At 41.1% G+C, this 22590-nt stretch overlaps 1 protein-coding gene and 1 pseudogene across 3 annotated transcripts; both read right to left on the bottom strand.

Moving 5' to 3' along the window:
* Positions 1-290: 290 nt before the first annotated feature.
* On the bottom strand, positions 291-2621 carry LOC109447432 (dnaJ homolog subfamily A member 1; annotated as a pseudogene).
* Positions 2622-7871: 5250 nt separating this feature from the next.
* Positions 7872-19251, bottom strand: NRBF2 (nuclear receptor binding factor 2). Of its 3 annotated transcripts, XM_074339502.1 has the most exons (5): positions 18999-19250; positions 18613-18693; positions 14030-14114; positions 10448-10488; positions 7872-9391 (listed from the first exon to the last, which is right to left on the bottom strand). In XM_074339502.1, exons 1-5 carry the CDS (start codon positions 19026-19028, stop codon positions 8681-8683), a joined length of 948 nt encoding a protein of 315 aa, XP_074195603.1. In that variant the 5' UTR covers positions 19029-19250; the 3' UTR covers positions 7872-8680. The 3 variants fall into 3 exon arrangements, with proteins under 3 accessions (XP_074195603.1, XP_019587349.1, XP_019587350.1); XM_019731790.2 differs by lacking the exon at positions 18613-18693 and having other exon boundaries at positions 18999-19246; XM_019731791.2 differs by lacking the exons at positions 14030-14114; positions 18613-18693 and having other exon boundaries at positions 18999-19251.
* Between the last annotated feature and the right edge of the window lie 3339 nt (positions 19252-22590).

The following is a 22590-nucleotide window of genomic DNA, read 5'->3' as shown; positions in this document are numbered from 1 at the left end:
CTAGTCCGTGTACACAGCTGAACTCAAATTATAAAATGTGACAATAAAGGCTTAGGGGGAAACATTTTTAAGTAGTTTTTACAGGTATTAAACTTACTTTGCATACTGAAGCCATACACACGGCAAAGTCAGAGCATTTATATTTGAATTTATTCTTCATTTAACTTTTAAAACACTACTGTGATTGAATATTAAAACAAAAACAGTAGCAAGTAGTGGGCGTGTTACAATTATATCCTTCAGTCATTCACTGCTACGTAGAAGATGCCAGCAGTGAGTTACTGGCCCCATTAAGAGGTCTGACACACCACCACCCTAGGATGATGTCATCGCCGTATGCTTCTCCGTTGCAATGGCCCTGCCTTTCCTGATTTGGATCCACTGAGCCCATTTCATCAGTGTCGTCTACTTTCTTCCTCTCAGGTAGTTTTCTCCAGGAAAGAATTGATAGGAGAGAGAGCTGTTCTCAGGAAACTACCTTAAATTCAATGGTTAGGTGACCCTTTTCATGGGGTCCACAATAAACGGACGTGCCTTGGCTTAGCACACACTTGATGCCTCCATGCTTGACAGTCTCACCTGGACGAGAGGTGATGACTAGGATTTGGTTTGAAGAGTAGATACTGGCCTTTGGGAGCCACGCAGGGCTTCCCCAACTTGTAGGTTCATGAACAGGTCATCTCAGGCGAGTAAAAACAGCATGGTCCTTCTAATCTAAAACCCGTGTCTCCTGACTCGTCTGGGGACTTGGTCGCCTTCACTGTGTGTAGTGTTATCTTCTAACTATCTTTCATGCCGTTGTCAATATGAACTAGAATCTATCGAACTATCATCCTTCCAGTTTTTACATCTGTCTTTCAGACTGATCCGTTCCCCATGGTCCTGGCACTCCATGCACACAGACTGATTTTGCTGAACCACTCCAGGTCCTCCGTGTTCTTATTTGCATTCCAGAACCTTGGCAATTGGGACAGTACACGCCTGTTCCTTTCTTCCACCTTGGTCTTTGTGTTTGTCACAATTCTTTTGCAGAGCTAGTTTTCTTACTGCACCTTATATAAATCTAAGGCTACTGAGAGCTGATGCACATTTGTTACCTCTGCTTTCTCTCCAAAAACATCAAAGCTGTCCATGGGGGTAGCTGAAACTGCCACCTGCTCCACCTTTTAGTTGTCTCTTCTCTGCCATATAATTCCATTTGCATCAGACAGCGTGAGAAATCTGTTTGAACTTCTCTGCATTTGGAATCTTAGGATGGTACTTCAAAGCCCGTTTCCTTAAGCTTTTTTTCAGTTCTTCTGGATGGCGTTGGGTTTGACCCTGTCCAAAAACATAGTGGTTTCTTTCACCATTTTCTACAGCTAGTGAGCGGGCAAGGCCCATGTGAGGGAGCAGGAGGGAGTGTGTGGATGTGTGCAGCTTGGGCAGCCACTGCTCCTCCACTCGCTGTTTTGGAAAGTTCCCAGTTTCTGACTTTCTGATAGCACTATGAAATGGGGCATAGCAAGTGGCCAAGATACAAAGCTATATGCCACCAGGTCTGTCTGCAAATTTCAGACTCAGACTTTTCTTGACTACAAAAGCTATGAAATCCCCAATTAATACATAAATTAGATCAACCTTGATAATTATGCCTTGAAACCATATGGAACAGGAAACCATATGGAACCATAAGGTACAGGAACTGAGTGGTATATCAAGTACTTTAGCTCTCACAGTAAGTAACCAGTCTAACTCTTAATGAAAGCAACCTTCAAACAACAATGTTGGAAGCTCTGGGTCCCTGGCTGCATACAAAATGAGTGCCCTTTCTTGACTAGGGAGATTTTCATAGCTGACTTCAGCTGTTCAGTTCGCTGTGAGTGAGTGAACTAGCTGCAACTAAGGCTGGAGGATTGCCTATCTTTCTGTGTCTGGTCTACGAGAAAGAACTTGTCCCTGGGGTAAGTGCAGATACGCCAAGGATGTGGGTTGTATGTGTGGTACTCCATTTTAAGGAGGTACATTCTGAGGACAAGTGAGTCTAACACTCTTTGCTCCTCCCTAGTGTTTTGAACCCAGATTTGACAGATGAAAGAGTTGGAAAGCTGGGTCAATGAACAAAAAGAAATGAAGTGCAAAATGAGATGGGGACTGACTCCTTTCCCAAGGAGAGCCAGGAAAGTCCCCTGCCAGCATGAGAATGGTAACTGACTCGGGTCCTTTCAAGCTATTGCAGAACACTGGGGGGTGTGTGTGGGGGGGTTAGGACCAAGGTAGGTCATGCAGGTTTAGTAAGTAAAGGAGTTCTTGATAAAGGGCACACAGGGATCACTGCCTCCAGCCACAGGTGCTTGCAAAGCATGAGACTTACAATATGAGACCATCCTGTGGGACAATTGTCTTACAATTCAGCATCTATTATGTGTTTGGCTCTGGTAAAATAACATTCCCTCAGGATTACGCCATCAATACTAAATACTATGTAACAAATATATACAAACAAGTCTGGGGTTAGGGAGGCTTCAGAAAGAGCAGTATTTATACAATCCTCCAAGTAAGCTATTTGATACCCAACACACTTTCATAAGTGACTTAAAATAAGTGTAAGTCAACTTTTGTTGTAGAAGAGCAGGTGGGAGGAGCTGCTTCTGTAAATGCCATTATAAAAGGTGAATGTCAAGTAGACTAACCCCTATCAGGGACAACTTCCAGGCTCTGTCATAGGCAAGGCAGTGTAGTCTCACCTCCCCATGTTTTTTAATTACAGTACTAGTTATTTTCATATTAAACATCTAGCAGTACTATAATAGCTTCAGATGCTTTTTCTTAGTCAATTGAAATTTTAGCCAACCTAACGTTTTGTCCTCTAGTTGTTTGTAAATGGGTCACCATGTGTGGCATATGGTGTTTTTACAGATGTTAACTGTTTAAGAAATAGATTAAACACAACAAATAAATATGACACTTTACTTTGAAGAAGAAAGACTGTAAGTTTGCTTTGGACGTGGGCATCAGAAGAGCTGCAGCTCTGACTGAGGTGTTGTGAAGTGGAAGGATTATCTGACATCAAAGAGCAAGTTGTAACACCAGATGTGGATGGGTGCGGCTCACCACCACCACGAAGGTTCAGGTGGTGCAGTTTTCTGGATCCAAGTTTTTCTTGCAGGCAAAATTGCCCCTTAAACAAACACAAAATTCACATTATGCTTAAATTGTTCCCTGTATATTATGTTGGGAGAAATTTGCATTTTCAAAACAACTGTTAGAGCTGAACTATACAATAAGATTCTTCAAAGCTTTTTAAAGCCATTGGATTTTGGAAAAATTCTAGGACATTAAAAATTTGGTACATCTGTTGAGTTGGTTATCATGTGATTTGGTCAGTCATCTCACATTCCCTCCCAGAGGGAAAATGAAAGTAGCAATTAAGCCCATTTAGATTGAGCCAAGTGATAAATGCTTTGCGTTCTAAAACGTACAAACTCCAAAAATGTAGTCACGGGAAGTTGCTGTTCATCCCAGGTTAGTGGAACTTTCGAGGAACTACATGGGACATGGGATATTGGTACACCATAGGCTGTTTTCATGTCCGCTGAGCCAGGAGTCCACGTTTTGTTCTAAGTATTCCATTCACCTTTCCAACCATTAGCAGTTCATTGAATCTTTCAAGTCAGATATTTAGTCTTATAGCTGTTTAACACATGTTCTGTGGGCTCAGTGAGCTAGGAGACACTAATGTCAACAACTTTGGGGACAAAGGTTTATTTAAAAGGTAGACAGGTGACCACTAATTGAGTCAAGTGCAAACTTGCTGATTCTTAAAAACCTTGGGAGTTTTATTGTTTTATCTGTTTCCTGATTTTATATATAAATACCAACAAGTATAAAGAATTGGGGGTGAAAGGGGGTGCCTGTACTTTCCCCACCCAGAGCTGACCACTGTTAGTGGTTTCCCACACATCTTCTGTATGTATTTTTCCACTTTACAGAGATCATGTCATCATGTATTATATAAAAATTGGTATGTTTTTGTTTTATATAAACTATTACATTATCCTAACATTTAAACTAAGTACTTCTAATAGCTTTATAATCCCACAGATAGTTTTACCACTGCATAACCATGGAAAGGCAATGCTGTTTTTCAACTGAGCTGAAAAATTGAGCCAAAGTCCAAATCCGTGTCTTTATGAGCCTATTCACTTTGTTGTCAGTCTTCTAATGCGCCTGCACTTCAAACACTCAAATGCCTTAAGTACTATATTGAACCAACTTTAAAGACTAAAACAAAGGTCCTTCTAGAATTTACAATACCCAGTGTTGGTATTTAAACAAAAACTACCTAAGGACGAAAACTGGTCTATGACCCTATTACCCCACTTTCTGTTGTGTCCATAGAAATTAGTTTTAACGCTAAAACTAAAGGATTTTGTGGCCGTGGTTAACATCTGTTTCAAGTAGTCTCCCCCGCACTCCCAATAGCCATTTCCTCCTAAGAAGAGGGAAATATTTGATTTAAAGTCAACAAAAGATCTACTGGTGGCAATGGAGGCCCTGGGACTTTATAGCACTCAATAGCAAGACTTTTCTTTGGGGAATTGACGTTGACGGAGCATAAAAATTGTCAAATCAAGAACCCCTTTCTCAGACCACAACCTCCCTTTTCCTTTTTCTAGAAACTATCCCTTTAGGAACCCCTTTGAAGCTTTAGTCCCTCGCTCCTACCCTACTCCCTAATTATCTAACCTCTGTCTCCCTGTCCAGCTGGACTCGGGTAACCTTAAAGCTCTCGTTGGTATCCTTGTTTCCTTCACCTTCTGTCCTTTCATAGCAAGAGTGCCTGCCCTTTTTCCAATTTAGTGTCTACAATAGAGAAGTAAACTAAGAATCACCAAAACTGGTACCAGCTTCACTAGGACCTCTTTCGCTACTGAGCAATCCTAATCTTGAGAGTATATTCTAAATATATTTCATTCCACAAGGCCATGACCTGACCCTGGTCCCCTCACTTTTAGTAAATGGTAGGAAAATACACACGAGCTTCCCTCAAACGTCGTCTTGCCGTGGTCTGATTCTGGCCAAGCTTAGTTCCTCCTCCCCATTTCTGACTCCACGACTTTGTTCATGCTGTTGTCTCCCTAGCAAGCCATTTCCCCATCCTCGTCCCTTTACTCCTTCCCTGAGGACTACACTGGCTACTTGTTTTAGTGGCAAAGGTGGTTCATTAAATAATCTGGTGACTGCATTCAGATTACGCCGATTAAATCGAGGGGTTTTTTGCCTACACATAGCTATAAACCACTCTTGAATGAGAATATTTACTAAATACTATAGTATTTAAATATTAGTTACCAACTGGGTACGGATTTTTTAACTCTGCAGCCAGTCCATCACACTGCCTTTGACCCAGGTTCCTCACCGTCCATGAGATGGCACTGTTTGTCAGCCGTTGACTCAAAAAGGACGATTCCAGCTGGGATAAAATAAACAAATCTGAAAAAACTTTTAAACAGCCATGCCACTTGTTCCCGCAGAGGTCTGCAATTAGGCCACACTGCGATTATGACAAAATACGCTAAAGATCACTGTTGATCTTTACGTGGATAGCATATGGGTCTAGAATGATTCAATAGTTATTACTAGTTCGTGTCTTGACCCTTCAAGTAAGTTATATACACCCTATGGCAGACTGCCTCACGCTATTCATCTTCCATCTTATAAAACAACAAAACTTAATCACAACTTCCTACAAATGAAAAGGGATAGAAAATGGACATTAGGCTTCTTATTAGGTGCAAAAATAATTGCGGTTTTTGCAAACTTTTTTTTTTTAACCTTTTAAACCAATTACTTTTGCACCGATCTAGTACAATTGTGTAAGGATGAACTCAACTTTCACCAGGTGATTTCCAACTTCTTGGGAAGCAGAGTAGCTGAGGTGCGGTGGTATGTGTATCTGAAAAGACGTGAATGACCAGGTCCCTTGGCCCCAGTAGGAAAACTAGACAATTCAGCCCCAATGTGGCCCAGAAAAAACAGCACAGGACTACTAGTCAGATCTCCTTACTCTTGGCTCTGCTTCCAGTATGGTGTAAAACCATGTAACTTACAATCTCTTGGCCTCATTTTGTTCCTTGTAAAGTAATAGATCTTAAAGTCCCTAAAAATTGTGGCATCCAAAATGTATTAAAACAGTACCTAGAAAATGTTAAAAGCAGAAAAACAATGTATTTAACATTTAGAATTCACTTACCTGAAGGCAAAATATTTTCAATATTTCAATTACCTTGATAAAACACTAGGGACAAACAATGGCTTTGAATGAACTCTTGAAAATTTTCCCTTCCTGTTCCCTTTTCTCTTAAGCATGGTTTCAAGAAAGTATGGATTACTTGTGGTTACCATGGCAGTTTAGCAGATTGTTACTACATACTACTTGCTTTCTGAAAGAAATGTTTGTTTTATTGTCACTCTGAAAAGCCGAAAATAACAACTCAGGACTATACTTTCTGGCCTTTTTAACACCCAGCTAATTACCTGGGTTCAGTAGCAAGAGGCCACCACTGAGGAAGGAAGGACAAGACCTACTAAGCTTCCTGCACATGCATAATGCATTGTTACTTAGTGGAAGCAGCTGTTCTTAAACCCCAGTCAGTGCCTTAAACAGAGAAGACACAAGAACACCTGAAAACCCCAACCAGGAGATAGGGGCCATGTGCCAGAGGCTAGGTCTGTCCTCCAGTTGAATAAGCCAAATGTTTTTGTTTGAAGTACTCTATGGATGATATTGTGGTAGGATGTTGCAAAGGTACCATGTCATCTTGGTAACAAGGCACATACGTTCTATTAACAGACTCAAACACAAAACTTAAAAACCAGATTAAACAAGAGTACTAAATAGTGTGAATAAGAGCTTCAAAGACAATGTATGACATAGTTCATTTAACATGCATTTGTTAGTGGAAATGCATAGAACAGGGTCCTGTAAAATTCATGTCAAACTGCTAACAGTAATGGGAGCGCAAGACGGGGGTGGAAGGAAGGTAATGGCAGAAAAGGAGCATGATTTTGAAAACATTCATGTCAATGTTCATATCAAAACTTAAAGCTCATTTTTTAAAGAGAAATGGCTAGACTAATAATAGTTTATTCTTGGCATAACTTTTAAATCTGAAGTTTTATAAGGAAGGTTAGACAAGCAAAATATTCTGCAACACTGAGATGGACACATTAACTTTTAACAAACTCTTTTAAGATATTTTAAGAAGCTAGTTCATTTTTATTTCATCTGTAGAAAGATGACACGAGAGAAAAATGTGACCTCTGCATGGTCACTTCATCTTATCCTATTTCTAGTTTTATCACTAAATACGTGAGTCCAACCCTACCCACCACCCCACTGCAGTTCCCTTAGGGAAGGCAGTATGGTGTCCTCCATAGATCTGTCCCTCCCACAACTCCACACAATACACTAAGTCTGTGCTTTAAACACAGCCAGTGGCTTCTACCCAAATGTTTCCCTTATATCCTCTTCTCCCCCGCACTCCCCCCACCAAACACCAAGAGACTGCAGATGGGAGCAAGCCTTTGTAGCGGTTCGTGCTCTGACGGTGGCAGGTACCCCAGGCAAGGGACAGCAGCCTCCACCCTGAGACTTTTCCATATGTACTAGGGCAAGGAAAAGGTTGGGAACATATTTAGACCTCAGGAACTTCCCTGTTCTCTTTCACCCTAGTTGTGGGGGAACTGACTATACAACACTTAAGAAAAATCTTGAACATACCGAAGTAATCATTTGACACAATCTCTTCAAATTCATATTCACAATTTACAAGGAAGAAACCATACAAAACTTCCTTTTTAACTACCAATCACATTCAACAAAGGTATAAAACACAATTACTTTATTGATTTCTTACAATCAAATACTGCCAACTAGCATTACTTCCACTCATGCATCATTAAAAACAAAAGGATATGTCCTTGGTATTTTCAAATGATGCATTATACAATAAACAAAAAAAAGTTAGAACTTAAAATGCACCCTGATTAATTATGTAAACTGGTAATTTTTTTAAAAAGCGTAACTAATAATTTGGTTCTTCATAAAATGGAAATTTAAATATTTCTCCTGATAGTCTTGAGGTTATGTTATGAGTAGTGCAAAGTGTGGCACACAGAGTTTCATCTAGAAAGGCGTGTCTTACACACCTCATTAACAGGAAATGTGCATAACAAAATGCATACAGTCAATGCATGATAGAAAGCATGTTTGAAATCCAAGGCAGCCCCTCAGGCCACCATATTATTTAGGTTTTGCATCATCATTTATGGCATTATAGATTAATTACACATAACATACTTTTACGCATTTTAACCCTGAAGATAAGAAAAATAACTGTTGCTTGAAAAAATTATTCCAGGTAGCCATTTGGTTTGTATCAGGAGAAATTGAACTTCCAAGGGTTTAGTGTCTGCCAAGTCTGGAATCCTCAGCTCAAGTCAGTAAATCAGAAATCCGACATATTTCACAGTGACTGTTTCCCAAGTCCTGGCAGTGCCTCTTCTCCACAGTACGCCAGATGGTGAAGCATCTCCGGGATTACCCTGGCGTGTGGTTTGCCCCCCACCTTTTTTTTTTTTTTTGCTGAGTTATCTGTATTATTTCCTCATCTCACCTCTTCTATGGCCTTCCATTTTAATTATTCATAAGTCCTTTCAGCATATCCTCAGAGAGCTCCATAAGGGGAAGTTCTGGAGAAGGAAAATCCAAGGGAGGAAGATTGGGTATTGGAATATCCTTGGCTTTCCCAGTATTTGCTGCAAACTTCTGCCAGGTTGAAGAGCCTGTAGCAGTTTCTGAATGTGGCGGCAAGCTCCATAACTCAGACTTTTCTACAAAATCAGTATCTACATCCAGCTCCTTTTCTACTGGGCCTTTTAGTAGTCTGGCCTTTTCAGCCTTTAGTTGCTTATTTTCTTTTCTTAATCTTTCATTCTCAGCCACAAGGAATTCCACATGCCTCTTCAAATCTGCAATTTTGGTTGCCTGCTCCTCTATAATTGTTTTATCATCTTTTGGGGCTTTGCTTCCAATGCATGGTTCTGTTGGCTGGTTCTTCTGCTGAAGTAAAAAGAGTAGTGTGTCTGGATCCCTGTCAAAGACCCCCTGAATTTCAGGGAGGTGTTTCTGGGTGGAAGGGCTGTACTTCTGAGAGAGGAGGAGGCTCTGGCCTTCCGCATCCTCCGCAGACGGCCTGTGAGAGGCCTGAAGCTGGGCAGTGGCGTCCTTGTCCGTGCTCTGCTGGGCTTTCAGTCTTTCCTCCCGCTTGGCCCGCTTCCACCGCTCCTGTATGAGGAGGAGCTGCTTCATGTGGCTATCCCTTTGCAGTTCCAGTGACAAATGAGCCTATTACACAGAAGGAAAGGCACAATTCCACAGTTTAAGCCTTTTTAGTAATGTTCAGAAAATACTATTCCAAGAACCTCCTTTCTGAATATCCCACTAACACTTTTTCAAAGTAACGAGGTCTTTCTAGGTGAGCTAACATTGTAATTAAGAAAACACCATTCATTCAGGAAGTCAGAAGTCCTACTCCAAATCAACACACTGAATCAGACCTTTTCAGGATGTGCCTTAACCCTCTGCAATGCCATTTGTGCTCAGCTTAAAATTAGAAAACTTTCCTCTTTAGACATTAATTCTACAACTAGCTAAAGTCTTTTTGTCAACAGGGTGTTCAGAAGGCTCAATTCGCGCCTGTATTATGTGGCTCATGAGTTCTATACAGTGAAAGGGAAGTGCAGGGGATAGAACACAACTTGGAAGTTCTCTTGGTGGTTTGAGGAACTGGCATTTTTTTCCTGCCACGGACATCCTCTCACAGAAAGGAGCTCCTTAATTCAATTAGACTCTTACTGTGCACCTTGTACGTACCTGCCACTTTTATAATCAGGAAATCATCTTTGGATAAAGGTATTTTAAAAACCGAGGCAGGCCCTCCCTAAACACAAAGGACAATTTAAACCATTGGTGAAACATTTAAAAGTACCAGAACTGCTTACGAATTCAGGAAAAGACAAGTTCGGGTTTAAATTGTCCTTGACAAGCAAAGGGAAGGCCAACTGGTTTCTCCTTGACCTGCCTGCTTGCTTACTGGGAGCTCCTGGTCACATGGGCTCTGATGATCAGGAAAGGCCTGAGAGGTGTCTCTAGAGGACACAGTGGGCAATCAGATCTATGAGTAACCACCAGAAAAAAAGACAGAAGTTTCTGCACACCATGTCTGGTAGGTACATCAGCAGCAGTTCACTTAGTTCTAATTTCCTTTCTAAAGTACTCTTGCCTTGCCCGTGTTACGTATTCTCACTATAGTGCTTTGAGAGGTGCACAATGCTTTATTTTATACACAAGTCTTCACAAGAAAATCTTCCAACCCTTGTAAATATTAAGAAAGTGCCTTACCTGCTCAGACTGTGTCAGCTTCATGGCTTCAGAAAGATATGCTGGTTTACAAAAAAAGAGGATGTTAATATGAGTGTCATTTTGTAACTAACAAATCAAAGGAAGAGCTTTAATACTCCTCAAGACAAAGAGAACTGATCCTTAGAAGACATTCTGCTACACAGTTACCTGTTCCTGAAAAGAAACAAGGTACCAATCAAATACAGATCCATATATTCCCTAATCCATCATGAAGGAGTTTGTTCTTTAAAATCCCCCACATGAATGAATGCCGGAACTATCATTTTGGCCTCCTACAGAATGTTCTTTTTTTAAAAAATAAATTTTACTGGGGAATATTGGGGGACAGTGTGTTTCTCCAGGGCCCATCAGCTCCAAGTCAAGTCGTCCTGCAATCTAGTTGTGGAGGGTGCAGCTCAGCTCCAAGTCCAACTGGCGTTTTCAATCTTTAGTTACAGGCGACACAGCCCACCATCCCATGCAGGAATTGAACCAGCAACCATGTTGTTGAGAGCTGGCGCTCCAACCAACTGAGCCATCCAGCCACCCTGCCGGAAGCTCAGTCGCAGCTCATTGTCTTCAATCTAGTTGTGGAGGGCGCAGCTCACTGGCCCATGTGAGAATCGAACTGGCAACCCCGTTGTTCAGAGCTCGCACTCTAACCAACTGAGCCATCCGGCTGCTCCCAGAACTTTCATTGACTTGTTTCTGAGCTTTCCATCAGTTTGATATGAATTAGGGAGTTATTTACTTACTGTAAGCAAGTTGTTGAGGACAGTCTAATGTCACTGATGAAGACCATAAGCGGTCAGTAACTCAATAAACTTCCTTCTGATCTTAGGATCAGTTCCTAGGTGACTTAAATTTGTTTGAATTTAAATTGTCACTATAAAAATCCTTAATTTTCCTCTTTGAGCTGACGGCTAGAAAGCTTAAGGCTAAGTTCTATCAAATATGCAAGAACTCATGGTGCATTTTGTGAGCCACACTCCCAGTCCTTCCACATTTGACCTTGTTTGGATTCCTCATCTGCTTATTTTTAAGTCTGGGAGTATAGTAGAACCTGTCTGCCAGGTTCTACCATAGTCTTTAGAACACAGCTTAATTGGATGTTCCCTCCCCAACAGCAAAATGTTGCCTTTGAATGACAAAGACTGATCTGCTCTGAATCATTTTCATTTCACCACAGTCTCATGGGAAGGTCAGGTCAATACTTGTTTTCAACCAAATACATATAAAGTCTGCTCACCTGAAATGTTCATTTTGAGTTCTAAGAATTGTTAACGGCTATTATCAACTTCCCATTTAAGTTTTTGCTCTTTTTTGCTGTCTGTGAAACAAATGAAATCCACTGAGGGAACTGGACAGCAGTAAGACTGATACGGGAGAATTACACCAATCCAGTTACAGCTGCTAATCAAGGGTTTAAAGCAATAGATTTTTCTAACAATGCTGAATCCTTGGGAGTTTGTGGCCTCTTAACCTTTCCTTTTTCAACATAGGGTGGTAAAATCTGAACACTTCCTCCTCCCACATTTAGACAGCTTTTTTCTAACTGAGATTTGGTATCTCAATTTATCTGTTAAATGAATGCTCATATGCTCAATTCATCTAATTCAGCCACTGTCTGCCTCAAGAGTAGATCCTATCTTTCCCCTAAAGGAGAGAGAAAGCAAGTTACCTCTTTATTTAACACATCTACAAAACAAACACTATCAGAACACTATAAAGTATACAGGCTGAGTCCTTAGCTAAATCATCTTGAGTTAAATTTTCAGAATCTTCTCTGATCATTTGACAGTTGGACACAGAGGCCCCTTCTTCTGCCCTAAGTTTTCACATTTCAGGCTTTCCTTCCTATCAGTCTTTCTCAGATGATGACCTTTCCTTGTCATGATCTCTAAAATGATTTCCAAATACTAAATCCCTTCCTCACAATAAGTCTACATCCATACCTCCCAAAGATGTCAATCAATTTAGGAAACATTGAGCTCATTGCAACTACATCAATTTTCAAAGCAGCATTACATTCACAATTCCACTCTGGAACACAACACAAGACTATTTTTAACCAAGTCTAAACTCCAAATCAAATTGGCTCAGTGGAATTAACTAATCACACTTAAGTTCTATCTCCATAATTAAAGCTAATGGATCCAACAGGCTGCCTTTATCTTTTCTACTCCTGAGAATGTCACAGAATTTAGATACAGAGAAAGCGGGGAGAGGCATTTAAAGCCCAACATTAGTTTTAAGTCTTCAAATAAAGACAGGGATGTAGATTAGGAATGAAAGCAACTCTTCTCCCTTTTATATATTCAGAATATCGTACTGCTCAGCACAACCTATGCGAATCACCCAATTTTGACATATGTTATATATGTGTAACTATGACCACTCATTCATCCACACATGGATTTCTTGTCTTTTCTTTATCTTGATTACAAATGTACAGTTTGATTCACAACAAAATATGGTTTATGAAAAGTTTAAAGAGCACTAGCTACCAAATTTAATGTTATATAAGGCTTCCATAAAACCATGAAAATTCACATTGACTTACAGAGTACATACTATGTGGTCAGCCCTATAGCGGAAGGGGTACACTTCAATGGCAAAACTAACTCTTTAAAAATAAGACTCAACATTTTCTCTGAAAACCACTGACTTACAGGCAAAAATCACTGACATAAGAGGACTTATCCAAACCAGTATCCAATGCGTAGTCTGTATTCTAGCAGTAAGGTTAACACAGGAGGGGCAGACTCTGCCAGGAGAGAACATGGCTGTGAAAGGAAAGTGCCTTCCTCTAGCAGAAAGATTATAGGGTGGTTATACCCATTTTTGACGCAGCATGAATAAAATACCTCCTTCCCCAAAGCTTTTAGGTTTGTTATTCAGCTAACAGAAACCTGTGCAAAACAGACCCTGAGACCTATTTCTGAGTTTGACATATGCTAGGTTGTGTGACCGACTGAGATAAAATTAGATGTTTGATAAGAGGTCAGTTCTAAATTTTATACCTAACAAAACCTATCATCAGCATGATGCTACAAGCATGAATATATAGGTGAAATACTCAGAAGGGAAGCTAAAGAAAAACCACAGGAAAGAGTTTTGATGGGTTTTGTATTATCAACATCTTAGAAAACAGAAACTCAGTGAAAATTAATTGGTTGGAATTAAACTATTTCTTACTTTCAGAACCCAAAATGGCTAACTATTTGAAATCCAGACTCTTTTCCTTTAACTAAGATGAACTGGAAGACTTCTTGCAATCACTTCTGTCTTTAGGGATCTTCAGTCTCAAAACGCTGTGTCCAGGAATCATTTACCAATACAGCATATGCAATTTGCATGGTTTAGAAAGAAGACTGGCTCAGAAGGAGCTGGGAAATCCAATACACTTAAAAAATAATGCGAGCTGATGTTCCAGTGGGTAAATAGTGTCAACCTTGTATACGCAGGGCAACAACACATCATTATTACTATGATTTTCATTATAAAAAGTGTTGAGAGAGAGTGGAGAAAAAAAATTGCCCTGCAGTTTTGGACTCAGTATTTCTTAAAAAAAATACTCACCTGCAGCCTTTTTGTGACAAGAAATAGCCTCTTCGTATTTCCCTGCAGCTAATAAACGATCTGCTCTTCTGCTCTGTTGATGAGCCTAGAAGAAAAACATTCTTAAGTTCCCGAGTCAGAAAAAAGACCACTTAGAAAAACTTCTAAGAAGATGAATAATGCTGTTTGTTGCCACACATCAAACCATTACAGCTATATCTATAAAGGAAATCTAATGGTAGTTCCTTGAATTATAGAGTATCTGAAAGAACTGGCAACTCTCAGTGCTACTCATAAGCCATCAAGATTAACACCAGGCACTTAACTCCTTCACGACCCACATTCTTCCATTCCTCAGAGATTAAGGAAGAGTTACAATCATAGAACATTACTCAAAATGTGTATCTTCTTGATTTTTAATAACTTCCTTCCTTTCAAAACAAGAATATACTATGGAGACAGGACAGTCTCTTCAATAAATGGTTTTAGAAAAACTAGGCAGCCACATGACAAAGAATGAAACTAGACCACTACCTTACACCATACACAAAAATTAACTCAAAATGGATTAAAGATTTCAATGTAAGACCTAAAACCATAAAACTCCTTGAAGAAAACATAGTAACCTCACTGACAGCAGTCTTAGCAATGATTTTTTTGGATATAACAGCAAAAGTAAAGGCAACAAACTAAAAACCTTCTGCACAGAAAAGGAAATCATCAATATGAAAAGGCAATCTACTGAATGGGAAAAAAATTTGCAAATCATGTATCTGATAAGGGGTTAATATCCAAAATATATAAAGAACTCATACAGCTCAACAGCAAAAAACAAAACAATCTGATCAAAAAATGGATAGAGGATCTGAATAGACACTTTTCCAAAGAAGACATACAGATGGCCAACAGTTACATGAATAGATGCTCAACATCACTAAGCATCAGGGAAATGCAAATTAAAACCACAATGAGTTATCACCTCACACATGTCTGAATGACTAGCAATAAATCAACAAACAAGTGTTGGGGAGGATATGGAGAAAAGGAAACCCAGGTGCACTACTGGTGGGAATGTAAATTGGTGCAGGCACTATGGAAAACAGTATGGAGGTTCCTCAAAAAATTAAAACTAGAACTACTATATAATCAGCAATTCCTCTTCTGAATCTGTCCAAATAAAATGAAAACATTAACTCCAAAAGATATATGCACCATGTTTGTTGCAGCATTACTTACAATAGCCAAGATACGAAAACAACCTAATTTTGGATGAATGGGTTAAGAAAATGGCATGTGTGTGTATATGTGTTTGTAGAATGGAATATTCAATCACAAAAAAGAATGAAACCTTTCATTTGTTATGGTTGAATAATATTCCATTCCCCACACACACGCCATTTTCTTTATCCATTCATCCACTGATGAGTCTCCTACAGGCAAGTAGTATCTCCTAACAATAAGTACTGAATTGACCGTCTAATGTAATGCAATTAAACTTAAAGATAACTGCTCAAGTGTTAGAGAAGTCCAGGAACCTGTTTTTGATTGTAAGTCTAAGGATCAATTTTCCCCACACACAACTCTGCTACATCTTTTTTTCTTCCTCAAGTTTCCAGTTTAGCTTGCTTTTTTTCACAACTACGACCATCTGCTGTGAAGACACCTTACGGGATACTCGTACAACTCACTAGTGAGCTGGGAAATCAATTTAGTGGCTCACAACAGCATTTTTTCAAAAAATCCAACAGTAAATAATAAGTGCATCAAATATAGCACCATATATACACATGCATGTGTGTGGTTACATATATGTGTACATATGGCATCATATAAAAAGATTCGGTTTAGTTTTTTGTTTTGGGTGAAATTTATGAGGCTCCCTGCACTTTACACAATGGAGGAGGCACATCCACAATGAAGCAGCTCTGCAGTAATATATACGTCTGTGGTCATAATGTAAAAACTTCTGATTGTAAGTTACAGTCAAAACAAATGAGCAAACACTGATTCAAACACTAAGAAAACAAATAATATACATATAAATGCCAACCTTAGTACTTACTAATGGCTGGATAAGTCTTGGTGCTCTACTGTCTTTCCCCAGTGTGCTTCCATTAAGCCAAGCCCTAGCTTGTGACAAAGGAGAATTTTCCTTGAAATTTCCAGGGCAATAAGGAATTCAACCAGCTTTTTTTTTTTTTTTTTTTTCCAAATATATTTAACCTAAAGATCCTACTGCCAATAGAATTAACATGGGATTGTTACAAAGATTCTAGATATGTACAAGGCCATTCTTTGGATCATGATAGCTGATTCCTTTTCTCAGATGAGAAGAACTAACCACTCTAGAGGGAAGCTCAGTTACTCAACAAACATTCTCAGCACGCTTAAGAGCCAAACACATAGTGTACAATTGTGGCCAGGCAGTCACATGGACCCTATCCTTTGAGTTTGCAGAGTAGGTAAGCAAAGCATAAACAACAGTCATGTATAAATTAAGGTCTGACATCACTTCCCAAAATGGCAACAAACAAACCAAAGAACTAGAAATTATCTCACAAGTTTTGACACTGGGTACCAGCACTCACAATGCCAAAATTAAATATATCAAAATAAATGCCTAAATATACACTAATTTTTGCTATAGTTTTTCCCTATTAAAAATGGACATAATTGCTAAATTTCTCTCAGCCTAGTCTTATTTATCTGTAAACCGGGGAAGTTCTCCCTAAATTCCAAGGATGCTCTGAGCACACCATTATAAATCTATGTACTATAATAGCCCTCATACAATTTGGACTACACTATGTCATTAGAAACCTATATATACTACTGAGATTTTCAAAGGCACTCATTAAATCATAGCAATGAGAACTATTTCTCATGTTGAATCAACTGAAAATCTAAGTTGGATATCTGTTCACATAAAAGAATGTGATAATCTTCAAGAAACCTCAGTATTGTAAAACAGAGTGACAACAAATTCAGAGGCCTGTCATTGGTACTTACAAGCACAGTTAAAATGATTCAGGTAAATATTAATCTCTGCTCCAGTGTTATTGTCCAATAAACAGCTGGCGAGAACTCAGATCCTCCAAATCTCAAATGGTTTAAGAATTTAAGAGACCAGATTTCTAATTCTTGCCCACAAATTTTATGGCTGGATTATCGAATTATGCTAGCCTGCTTAAAAAGACTTGATTCAAATTCTCCTCTATAAAAAGATAACTATTACCACCATTTAGCTAATTTTTTTCTAAACTGGTGATTCTGCTGCTCCATCTACACCTGTCACCCAGTTTCAGTCTCCTCATAAGCTACCACACACTAGTGGGACAGTTGGCTGGGGTTATGCTGCAGCCTGCTGCCAAATCAAGTGAAGCTAACTGGAACTAAACCAACAGCTATTTTGCATGGGCACTTGAACTTTGAAGCACTTTATAAACTGCTGGTTATTTCTAATAATATTCCTGTTAAGTTTCAATATTGAGCCAACCATTATATTTCACTGCAAACTATATGTCACTTTAAAAACAAGAAAGGTGGAAGATATTTCCCTGGTGTTTAAAAACTCACAAATCTAGTCCAATTCTTTTTAAGTGTAAACAACTCTTACCAAGGGGGGCAGGGCTCAACTTAATAAAACTGGGAGGTGCTTCTCAGAGCAGCTAACCTGGCACCATCAGTCATTTGGAAACCACAGCTTTTAGGTCCTAGTCTTAGGCTTTTAAGCTCAACAAGTCGAAACCTTTATTTTACAAGTGAGATTTTAAATTTAGGGTTTATGCTCCGGTTATTGTAATAGCTAACTCTTACACTGTACTATGTACCAAGTACTGTTCTAAGCCCTTTTACACCCATTTGCTTCTTTCTCACAACGAACCAAAAAAGAGAAGTCAACTAATTCGCTCAAGGTCACTCAGCTTTTAAGTGACAACGCCAGAATTCAAATCCAAGCAGTCCAGCTCCAGAATCCATACTCTTAAATCAGCAGGTTCTACTGCTTCTCTATAGAAGGGTTTACATCCAACCCAGGGCTCTTCCACGACCCTACGGTTTAGAGTTGCAACCTGAGAACTTAATTCTCCATACGTCCTTTTAACCAGTCCCACCACTGCAACTGAATTTCAAACCTGTGACTCTTAAAAGTTCCTTCTGTCTGCAACCTGAAGTAATGACTTTGAATGCAAAATAGGTAGCTTTTCCGGGAAACCGGAAGATGCAGTGGCCAGTCAGAAAAAGAATGTGTTTTTCTCGTTGCTGCTGAAATCCCAACATCTAAAAAGCCTGGACTAGACACAACGCCCCCCATCCCAGGGAGGGAGACAAACGTAGTAAAACATAGTCAATGGGCTATCAGCACTTTTTCTAAGGCAAACATCTACCGTATTTTCATGATTACTGAAGTGATGAAACAGCTAACAACTGGGACGACCCTGTCTTTTTCTCCAGCTGTCTCCAACTTACTGGAAAAGGGAGACTGTCAGTTTATGCATCTGAACGTAGGGGGGAATGGGAGTGAGAAGGGATGTCATACAGGTATCCGAAGTGGGGAGGCTGATATTAGACCCTCTGTGTTAGAAGTTAAAACCAGTATTACACACCATTTCTGCTCGGACAGGTTTCAGTGCCGCTGCAGGCTGCAGGGAGGTGGTTACGTGGCGCTTGGAGGCACTTCCTTCGGCCTGAAAAGGAGGTGGCAGCCCCGGCTGATGGAAGCCCCCTCGCCTAGAGCCCTGCGGCAGGGGGCGCCCGGAGGCGGCGGGAAATGGACGCGAGAGCTTCCCAGGGATCCCCGAGGGGGGCAACTTCTGGGACAGCTTGCCCGGAGCCGCCGCGGGGCCACGCCCGCCTCAGGCCCCCAGCTTTTAGGACCACCTCCGCCAAAACCGCCTCCTGCCCTAGAGGGTCAGCGGCACTCCGGCGACCAGACCGGACTCTTGAGGCACAGGCGCCCGAGAGCGGACGCGACCCTCTGTGGGCCACTCACCAGGTTTAGGGGTCCTTCCATTACTTCCATAGACCCCGGAATAAGAGGCGGCCGGAGGAAGGGGAGCGACGGCGCCGAAGCACATGGAGGACAGCAGGGGAGCCCGAAGCAGCTGCGGAGACAGAAGCCCCTCTCCGCGCCCCGGGAGCAAGCGGAGGGGGCAGAGGGAGTAATAACCCCACCACTTCCTGCTCCGGCGCCCCGGGCCCACCCCCTGCGCCACGGTCACGCACGCGTCATGTCGTCACATGCGGCTGGTTCAAGGTGGGAGTGAGGACGGAGAGTGGGTGGAGCTCAGAGGAGGCGGGTCACGGGCTGACGTACACTTTCTCGCGGTCCATCTTTCGTCTCGCGAGAAGTTATCTGCAGCTTCTTGAAGGCTCTTCTGACGTCAGGTGAGGAGGTGTCGCCTTGTTGAAACTAAAAGTGCCTGACCTCTGCAATTGACTTCTCCCATTTCCTTCCAGCCAGACTTGACCCAAGTTCACCCTGCTTTGCTACACCCTGCCTTGCTCTCCTGTTCCCACCTTTAGTCTTGCACCAGATTTTTTGTTTTTTAATCAGATTTAAGTAATGCTAAGCCATGCCCTGGACTAGACACAACGCCCCCCATTCCCGGGAGGGAGACAAACATGAATGATTCAGAGCTCTGCCCTCAAGTTGCTGACAAACTAATAAAATAATGTGGGTCACAAATAGCCAAATATAATATCTGATTCATTTAAAACTATGGGCCCAACCACTGTGCTGGGTTCTTTCCAGGAATTCACTGATAATATAAAATAATTGTGATTTATGCTGTGAAGGGAACAGGAAGATGTGATAGAGGTACCATGAGTTCTACAGCTTCAAGGAAATGAATTCTTTCAAAAGCTGTGTGAGCTTAGAAGAGGACCTCTAGCTTTAGCTGAGACCCCAGCTCTGGCTTATGCCTTGATTGCAACCTTGTTGCAATTTAAAAGTATGGGCCAATTTAAAAGAGAGCCTGAGCAGAGGACCCATCAAAGCATCAAAGCCATGCCCAGACTCCTGACCCATGGAAATTGTGAGATAATAAATGTGTGTTGTTTTAAGTCACTACATTTGTGGGATAGGAAAACCATTACAGACCTCTTCAAGGTGGTAAAATCCAGAGTCGGAACTTTCTTTACAAACTATAACCATGAGCAGTGAATTCATGTCACCACACTACTCAATCTACAGTGGCTGGCTATGCAGTGGGCATGTTTACCACCTCTGAGGGGGACTTTGGTGACAGCTGGACAGAGGAGAGTATGATATGTTCAAGCACACACCAATATTTAAGAGTGATTTCATCCAGATCAGCAAAAGAGGAGACATGGTGGATGTACACAGCCATAGTCAAACAGTGACCCAGACTTTGCACCCACCGGCTCTATTCTCTGCCATGCTGTCACGTTGTCACCCTGACCAGCCACAGTCTATGAAAAGCATGCATGCTACACATGGCTGAGTCATCAAAGAAAGAGGTTGCAAGCATACAAAGACTTTAGGGCTATCCAGGCTGCTTCCCTTGAAGTTTGGGAAACAGCAGGTATACCTGAAGCTTGCCACTGGAAAAATCCACTTATTTCTGTAATCAGTGAAGGGTTACAGAAATCCCTAGGTCATCCCTGCTGGGGACACAATGGACATGCTTATTATTGAATCAGAGATGAGACAAGCCCAGCAAAGTCTCTGCCGTGACTCAGCAAGATGGGGCCAAAGAGCTTTTGGAAAACATTTAAGAGCTGGTCCTAGGGCTCTCTGTAGCTCACTTGAAAAATGCATTCCATGTGAAAGACTCCAAACCTAAATGGGCCACCATTGAGGGACTTGCCACATTGGAGCGGTTCCTGAAGCTTCTCCAGAGAATACCGTGAAGCTCAATTTCGTGCGTTCTTCAGCTATTAGCTGCTCTAATCTCATACCCATCAACAGCATCATCAGTATGTGAGGATGCTCGCTGGGGGTACTGTTATTGTGCTCTCCCTAGTTCTGGAACAGTTTAAGGAAAACTAGAGAGATCATTTAACAGAGGTACTGTAATGTAGAGTGGATTCCTGCATCAGTGGGAGCTTGGATTGATGACCTCAAAAGTTTGTCTAATTATAAGCACTCGGTGTACTCAGCTACAGGAAGAGAAGGGAGCAGACCCTTCTGGTCTCCCTTTCTGTCTTCTCTACCTCTATTGTTTCTCTCTCCCTCAGCACAGGAGCTCCAGGGAGACAAGGATCAGGATCTGGTCAGTATCAGGAACCTTCACATGATTCCTGAGGCGTCTGGGGCCCCCTTCTGATCATGCTGTGGGAAACAGCCTGCCAAAGTGACAGTAACAGAAGCAGCGGAGGCAGTAGCAGCAGGGGCCGCAACAGCAGTGCTTGGCTCATGGCAGCAACCAAGTCTGCAGGCCAAGACAGATCAACATAGCAATGTCAGGACCAAGGTCCCAAGAGGAAGAGGAGCCAAGCATGATCATGGCAGAACAACCACTGTGTCCTCAGTGGGTGCTTCCTGCATGTCCTTGGAGCGCACTTCCAGACGTGATGGGGAGGTTTGTTCAAAGTATCATAACAGTATGGGCACTGTTCTGTATCTAAGCAGGATGGTGGGTAAGTGGGTGCTTACTGTTGTCATTTTCCCTATTTTACTATCTCTGAGATCAGGTGGTCTTACAATCGCTCAGTCAGGTAGCAGTTGTGAAGTTGCATTGCCTTAGAAAACCTTTAACCAATTTCTTTCACTGTGTTTCACTTTCCATGTATGTACAAGAGTGATATAGGACAAAAATATGCCTAAGTCAGAAGAGCCAACCTCTTTCACTATATATAAAATAAAAATTAAAGGACCAAAACAATGGTGTAACCGCAGAGAAAACTAGCATAATTAACATTTGAACGGATGAACCTCTTTTCTATTCTTACTAGTATGAGGGCTTTCCTTCCTGTTGTATCATTCCTTGATATTGTTAAAAAACAAAATTCAACCAAGTAAATTTGATTTAATTGAAGATCTAATTGGCTTTATCAACTGAGACATGAATTGGGCCACACCCAGTCTAGCAACTAGAGGGGCACTCTGAGGGGCTGGTTGTACAAAATGGAAGATTTTTTTTATAGGCAGGAAGAGGGTGGTACTAAGAAATTAGGAGTGGATTATTTCAGGCAAGAAGACCTTCCCTTAAGGGAAGGTCGTGGTGGTGGTGGTGGTGGTGGGGGTGGGGGTGGTTCTATGACGCAGATTACCTCACTAGTGTGGATCAGGAAATTCCAGACTGACTGGTTTAAAATTCCACTCCTGGGAGAGGATGAAACTCCAATTAAGTTAGGTATTAAACCTAGGTGTGGTATCATGGGCTTTTAGCAGAAGTGACTCCATTTTGGGCCTGTGGTGTTTTGGGTGTTTTTTTTTTTTTTTTTTAAACAATATGAAAGGAACTACTACTAAATCCCCCCATTTCCAACTTTATCATGAATAAAAGGGAGGATTGCCATTAACTTTAAATGAAAACTGTAGTTCTAGTTGCTTGTTTCTAAGACTGAGCATGGTGTTGAAGATTAAGTACCATCTTGCTTCAGGTTGATTGAGGTGC

The sequence above is a fragment of the Rhinolophus sinicus genome, linkage group LG07 (assembly GCF_036562045.2).
Source record: "Rhinolophus sinicus isolate RSC01 linkage group LG07, ASM3656204v1, whole genome shotgun sequence".
Lineage (NCBI taxonomy): Eukaryota > Metazoa > Chordata > Mammalia > Chiroptera > Rhinolophidae > Rhinolophus > Rhinolophus sinicus.
Note: the sequence above shows the minus strand (reverse complement) of the source record. Positions and strands in the feature narration are given on the sequence as shown.